Source organism: Loa loa (assembly GCF_000183805.2).
Source record: "Loa loa unplaced genomic scaffold supercont3.5, whole genome shotgun sequence".
Lineage (NCBI taxonomy): Eukaryota > Metazoa > Nematoda > Chromadorea > Rhabditida > Onchocercidae > Loa > Loa loa.
This window is the reverse complement of record NW_018108185.1, coordinates 476,954-484,790: the sequence shown is the minus strand read 5'-3', so window position 1 is coordinate 484,790 and position 7,837 is coordinate 476,954. Positions and strand designations below refer to the sequence as shown.

Below are 7,837 nucleotides of genomic sequence, written 5' to 3'. Positions count from 1 at the left end.
ATCAAATTAAAAAACACTATTCAGATAAGCTTCAACAAGAATAGCTTTAACCTAGCCAGTATTACACAGTTATTTACCAATGAGAATCCTTAGAAAACACGGTATGGAAACTAACCTAGAACTGAAACAGTGCCAAGCCTTCTCACTAATACGCTTTGCATTCTTGCATAAGAACCTGCCTAAAATTGAGGAAAAGCCTATCCTTATACTCCCAAATTATAAAACACAAAAAACGTCTAACAAAAACCTCGCCATAAAACCGTTCTACTCCTTACGGCCGCATCACATTTTTACGAAAGATTTGTTTCTCAGCTAAGTGAGTCCGTTGTGATGGATGGTGGGGTACGAAGTTTGATGGTTCTGTTATTTCAATCTAGTAAAATTAGCTAAGTATTGGTAGCCAAGTTTATTTACTGACATGAAATGACCTTCGTTGGTGATCGTCACGTGATACGAATGAAAAGTTTCTTTAGGTAGCAAAAGGATACCTGTTAGGAAGGATATGATGATAGGAGAAATGAGGTATTACACGTGAGTTTTGCGAGGCAATTATATCCGTTAATTTGAAAAGTGAAAGGAGAATTGGAAGCCCTGAAGTGATAAAGGTAGCAATCATCGTGAAGGATGCTACAGAAAGATTATCAGTAAATAAACAGAAATCCTTCGTGTCATGATAAATGATTGACCCTAAAAAAACCTTGAAAGCGTAAGTATTGCTAGCTTTTCTCTAATCTCCTCCACCTGCTACATACTTTTTTATTCTTGGCAGTATTATAATCTCATGTCTCATTTTTAATGGAAGCCAATCTAAACATAAAAAGAAGAGTGGGAAAGAGTTTAACAATCGATTCTTTTTAATCGATTCTTTTTATAATTTTCATTTGAATTTGATCGAACAGATCAAATTGCGATGCACAAAAATAAATCGTATCTACAATTTTTTTCGTTTTTTCTCTTTAGTGAAGAAATCGATCAGCAGAAATCAATAGAAAGAGCTATCGAAGACAATAAATTTGTCGCCCGAGAAGATTAAGATAGTGAGAATTGTTGGAAGTACGCACTTCACTCTAACGGAGCCCATGAAACTATATTAGAGCGCAGTGTCTTATGCTTTTATTTTTATGCAAATTGTATCAAACGGAATATTGTAAAAAGCAAAATGAGCAAAATAGAAATAGTGATCGGTTAAAATGGTCTAGCAACTCTGGAAGAGTGCTATTTTTCATTTAGCACTTTGTCGATCGGTTCAGGTTATTTCAGTCAGGTGACTAATTTCCATGCAATCTCTTCCTCGTTGTGCAATGAGATTGTCAAGGTTTATTGTGGCCTTCCTGATGCTGCTAGAATTATACTTTGAATAAGCGTGTGATCCTTGCTTTGCTTTCTTCAATTGTACATTTTTTAGAAAAAAAAATAGGTTGAGATTTTTGTAGAAAATTCTAGAAAAATATTGTGGAAACGAAGCTCATATTTCTAAGAATAATCCAAACATCTTTAAATCGAACTTGGCAGTAAATTTTTCCTTTCAAATTATGTCATCTAATTGATACGCTTTTGAAAATTCCTTCGAAAAATCAATTTTGTGAAAATGATACGCTTCAAATGCAACAAACTCAAAAAATATATTTCTGCAAATATGCATTGCAACAACATTCTTTTCTTTTCATTCAATATCTTTTGTATTTTCATTTACCGCCACACTTACAAGTATATTATAAGCCCGTTTACTGTGCTCTATTCTTGCGCTCAATCCATATATCATACCTGATCAACTCTATTCAGCCTTCAGGCTCTCTTGGAACTTCCGACCCTTCATCACATATTCGGATAAATGACTTTGGGTAAAATGGGTTTATTTCGCTTCTTCTATTAATAATAATCCGTTAAGCGAGAAAAAAAAAATGAAAACAAAATTTGCTTACAAATAAATAGTGAATTTCTAGGCTGATCGTAGACAAGTTTAATCCCCGCTATTCTGTGTAAATTAAGTTTCTGAAAGTTTGATTCGTTTATATGCTGGCTTAAGATTGAACAACTGATGACATACAAATTCTTAATTTGTAATATCTTGTTAATGGAAAACAAACAAAAACAAAGATTAAATTGGGAATAGCTAAAAGGATCATCTGATAAAGGCCACGAATAGACAACTGCTTAACTGAATAACTTCAATTATTTAATGCTTTGATATTCCACTTATTTGCGATATTTTTGTAATGCTTCCGAACATTTATCCTCTACGGTTGAAATTTTTATGAAATTGAAGTCTTTTGGAGACATTACTTTCCTCATTGCCACCCTTTGAGTCATATTAAAAAATATTTTAAAGAAGTGAAGAGGGGCAATCAGCAAGGGATTACAATATTTCTTATAAATTTTTGTTTCATAATTCATTTCAACAAATGGAAATCAAAAGAAATGAGTTACTATTCGCATAATTTCACTCAGAAATAATCTGTTAAGCAAAACTAAGTATGAGAAGCAATATAACGATAAAAATCACTATTGGAGTATGCGTCACTGTTGCTACGGGCTTCATCCTACTGTATTACTTCCGAAAGAAAAAGGTTCTTTGTTTCGAACATTATCTTTGTTCAATTTGTTTAAATTACTAATTTGTTAACATATCGAACACTTGCCACTAATTATTTTAAGAGAATAAAATGGTTAAGGTCAATTTGGATATTTCGACGTAGACAGAATTTCAAAGTAAAGATCTTCGACTATCTTTGTTAACTAATAACAATTGACTTGATGCTGACTTCAGAAGCACTTTAGAAATAAAGTAAAAACTTAGGAGATAACCCACCTTTATTAACTGTATAAGCAAAAAAAAAAAATCCTGAGAGAGTGAGAGCTATATCAGTTGAAATGTTTGCTGTTCATTGTTGGAATCATTGAGTCTTCAGGACTACTTGAACCATAAATTCAAAATTGCAATTACAGGAAAGAAATCGTAAAGAGATGAATTTGGAAAAACAAAGAAAATCAGTAGAGCGATCAGTAGCCAAAAACACTGGACGATTTCAAATATCCCAACATATAATACCAGCGAAACATGTCTTGCATGTGTAAGTGAGAGATATATCAGTTGAAATGATGACATTGTGCTTTATGTAGTTGCGCTTGGGTTGGCAAGATTTCTCGAGATCTAATAGGAAAGTTATCCGGATCAGGAAATCAGCATGTTAAGCCATTTGACTGGTTTTGATGAAGTCTTTTAATCATCACTGGCAAATTCTGCTGTTCAAATATCATAGAACTGACAATTCAGAAATAAACGAGAATTTGTATTCATGGCATAACATAAATATTTTTAATCTGTTCCTTCAATTTTTCTTTATGCAGGAAAAAAGCCATTGATTCAACAAAAATAAGACATATCACTTCTAGTGAAATCTCTGGCAACAGTTCAACTAAAGCGGTTCGTTTAATATTAAAAGAAAAAATCATTCTAAAATTTAAAAATTTATTTAGAAAACGATGAGCAAAAATGAGTACTGCCAAATTTTCATGTTCTCATCCTCTCAGCCAGACAATTATATTTAATCCATGTCATCCTTCCTGTTGATTTTCCTATTAATTAGTTATAATGATGATGATTCAATGCATAATTTTGGTAACACGTAGTCTTTTATTTGTATATTAGCTTGTGGGCTTATCCATTTAATTCATAAAAGAGTAAATAAAAGAATTGAAATAACCTTAATTCTTTCGTGACACAAAAAAAGTGTTGGAAAAATCGAATTAATTAAATAAACAAAATAAGAGTATGGGGATAAACTAGAAGAAAAATTAATATAATTATTTTTAAGAATTCTAGCATTATTAGAGTTTGGCTGCGTGTGTATTTAAGTTTTATTAATGTCACTGTTTTTGTTTAAGTGGCAAGATTTTAGATGGCTAATCATCCTGTAGCTTTTTTTTCTTAATTTTTTTTTCTTTTTTTTGAATAGATCATTATCATCCTTTCTTAACAACTGTACTTCTTATTGAGCGGTTTTTAAGGGTATATCGGGCATATCAAACAAAATCAAAGATTATTTGCAATCGTTGGTTTTTTTTTGGTTTTTCTCTTAACACTGCCAATAACAAATTCAATGCTGATATGAAAATTATACCTCTAGTTTATAATCAGATCAACTAACACTCATTAATATTTAGCAGTTATGTCGAAGCACTGGAAGCGAGCACCTCATCAATTTCACCCGTAATTTTAATTTCAACAAATTCCACCAATTTCTTATTTACCTTGATAGATATTGCTGAATGCATTTAAGGTATTGAAATAATTTTTTTGATAATCAGTCTTTAAAATACTAAATTAGCGTAGGAAAAGAGCAGAAGTCAATATTCGAGTGAAAATTATCCACCCGCAATTATCTGGAAGCATAAAGAACTGGTAAGCATTGTCGAAATTTGTCAAAATTTATGTACAAACTATCATTAACGAGTGGTCGATTGAAGTGGTCAAACAGATAAGATGATATAGTAAATGACTAATGTCCATTATACAGTGTTACTGCTGAAAGGGACACTGCATTTAACCTAGATTTGACAGCTAAAGTTTAGGTTTTAAAGTTTGATAACTTTTTAATAGACACGTAGTTTTATGAAGATGATTATAGTGTCCATATGACATTACTTTCAAATTTTCAGCCAAAAGTACTACTGCCATCAGAGAAGTCAAAAGAATTACGGGATAATAAGGTATGATAATATCAACTACTTATAATTTTAACAAGAAATCAAACAATGATGTAATCTATTTTATCATATCTGTCATAATATAGTACTTGATGATGCTATGTCAACGATATGTGAAGAGAATCGAACCATAAGATACTGTCTCCCTTCTCGACCGAAGATTACCGAAGATTCCTTTCATCCCTTATCTTCCTCAACCATTGATCTTCTCTCTGACGAGTGATGAATACGAGTAATATCATGTAGAAAGTTTTTCTTCTTGATAGTATTTTCGAAATTTAATGTCTTGATATGCCTCAAATATGGTTTATTTGTAGATATTAGCATTGAATACAGGAAGATTATCACCTTTGCAGTTGTCTGCAACCAAAAGATATGATAAGATTTTCTTTTTAATTTAAAGAATTAAAATGAATGAAGAGAAACAGTTACAGAAGGATCATTCAAAATTAATTTTTCTGATTATGATTAAGAATTTCTTCGTTCATTACAGGCCAAATCAGGCGAATCTGTAAGTGTTAAAAAACTACTTGTAGCTGAAGAGACTCCTTCGCCGAAAGAAGTTATTCCGGTAAGCTAAGAATTGTAGATTAATAAGTTTCTGACCATGATATTGACCATTTCATTTTGCTTATATATCATGCTTTTGCAAGAGTAATCATGGTTAATTAACGTCGCATTTTGTCATACTATCAAAATTCTCCACTGAATAGTTTGTCTCTTTATTGATATGCACCAGTTTTACTAAGTCTAAATGTAATAATTAGATTGATTCGTACTGTTACTGCGGACAAGATGTGGCGATTTCTCCGGATGCAGCAGGAGAACTGAACGAAAATTGCAAAGTGGAATTGCTGCCAACAATAGTGAAACCAGTTTCATTTGATCCTTATTCACCGGAAGATCTTACTCAAGTAGAAGGTAAATTTGTAATATCATGTTTTTGTCAGATTTAGAAGAGCTCTTTCGTTTTTTATAGCACAGAAAATTCATAATCTATTCATCCGACTCTCCATTTCTTAGGATGGTGAACTTATTCAATTTACAGCTAAACTACCACACCTACATCGCGGAATGAAGTGTTATCTCATAGCCCTTCATTAAGAATCACTTCTTCATACTACAACACGTGAATCCGGAACTGATCAAATAAAAATATTTATAAAGAGAGAAACGGTTGAAATTCATTCTGTTCTCTCAAACATTATAGGTGCAAGCGATGAAATGAGTAAAAATTCGATGAAAATGAGCCTGAAACCAAGGAATCATCACATTATCATACCTTTCTTGCCTATTCTACATGCCATTACCTATGCATCCAAGCACGGTCAACTTCTTCAAGAACTTTTGCAAAATTATGAATATTTTGAATCACAGTTCACTTAAATGAATTGAAATTCAATTCGACGTTATGCATTACATATTTTAGATAAATTATAATTCATCTTTCCACATATAAATATATTGAAAGAATGCCTTAACATTATATACTTCAGCAATTCTTATGAAGATATTATGTAAACTTAAATTTTAAAAACCATTATTATCTTCCCGATATGCGTAAGCACAAACTCAATGAAAATTTCATTACTTGAAAACTTAAAAGTTGCTTCTTCTTTGCACTGCTTTCGATAACTGAAGAAATGAAAAATAAATAGGAATAAATTTAAATTAAGTAACTACAATTAGTTCATCATTATTTCATTCCGTTTACATACAAGTTGATAGCACAATTTTTACAAACATATTTCGTACCAAATCCTTCAAATTCTAACTTTCACTGTTGTTCACTCAAGTGAAGAATTTCTAAGCTTAGCAAATCTGAATTTTATAACAAATTTCCCTTAATAGAAAACAACATGTGGTAACAATCACCGGTACTGTGTTAATATCCTAGCTGTTGACCCTCGTATGTTTTACTGCAGAGGAAATATCTTTTGCAAAGATCAAATAATAATAGTGATAATGAAATACCGTGGCAAATAGGTAATTAATTGGGTCAAGCATGTCTGTGTTAGTATGGAAAGTTTACATCTAACAAAGTAACATACGAAGTTTACGTCAAACAGAGCAACACACTAAATACAAAATTAGCTTTGTCACTTATTTATTCATCCTACTCGATACATTCATTTGTAGGTCGATCAGTGAAAACAAGGAAGGGCATTAAGTCTCAACTTAATCAACTTAATTAGATTACAAAATAGAATCAATAAGTTGCTTCTTACATATCAGGAGCGACTCAGATGGAACAAATGAGAATTCTCATTATTTGTAAACATAACAGTTTTATTGCTATTTCTTTCATAATGTCTTTGAAATGGAATTAATGATTTTCTATTTGATAATTAACGTTATGCGTCCAAGTTTCCACTTATGTTTTACTGTTTGTTCTTCATTATTTTCTACAGCATTGCTTCTATTTTCGACGAACATCTCTTCTGATTTTAATGCTATTTCTAATTGTTTTTTCTCATTTAAAATAAGGGAAATTTTGACAACTGTAAATTTGAATTTTTTTATAGTCTCACTGATAAAGCTTAAAAGCAAAACCAAAAGATGACTGAATTTGTAGATGCTACTGTTGATGTGGCAGTCTTTTGAATACAAAGATAAAATATAATGTAGTTTATGAGAATTTTGTGCTAGCTCCTTCATATTCCACTTATATGCTCTTTGAAATCGTATCAGATGAATGGTAATTTGTTTAAATTCTGCATCACATACTATGACATCTTTGAGCACTAGCGACCAGTAGTGGTCATTTTTTTCAGTCACAATTCAATCCTGCACAGTCCATTTCTGGTTTTTCGATGACCATACTAACCTGAATGCTGTTATCATAATTTTTAAGCTCAGTAGGAGTGAGGTTGCTTATGGAATATTTGTATTGTCACATTCGCCAGATACGTTTTTCATATATATATATTGATATAAAGAGAAAGGAATTCCCGAAAATTAAGGGATAACTTGACAGTTGGCCATAAAGAAAAAAATGTTAGGTTGGTCAAACATAACCTTAGGTTGATTACCAACAGCTAATGTGATAATTCCAATAAGAAACTGTATGATTTGAAGTCATATCACTTATTGATAAGAAGTAAACCCTCGACTGAAACACCTATTAAAA

The 7,837-nt window shown here is 31.6% G+C and overlaps 1 protein-coding gene across 1 annotated transcript; it reads left to right on the top strand.

Moving 5' to 3' along the window:
• Positions 1 to 4,635: 4,635 nt before the first annotated feature.
• LOAG_03199 (hypothetical protein) lies at positions 4,636 to 6,093 on the top strand (the record flags this gene model as incomplete). The annotated part of the gene is made up of 4 exons (XM_003138736.1): positions 4,636 to 4,710; positions 5,201 to 5,278; positions 5,475 to 5,628; positions 5,918 to 6,093. The coding sequence occupies 4 exons, from the start codon at positions 4,636 to 4,638 to the stop codon at positions 6,091 to 6,093; spliced, it is 483 nt and encodes a 160-aa protein (XP_003138784.1).
• Positions 6,094 to 7,837: the final 1,744 nt, after the last annotated feature.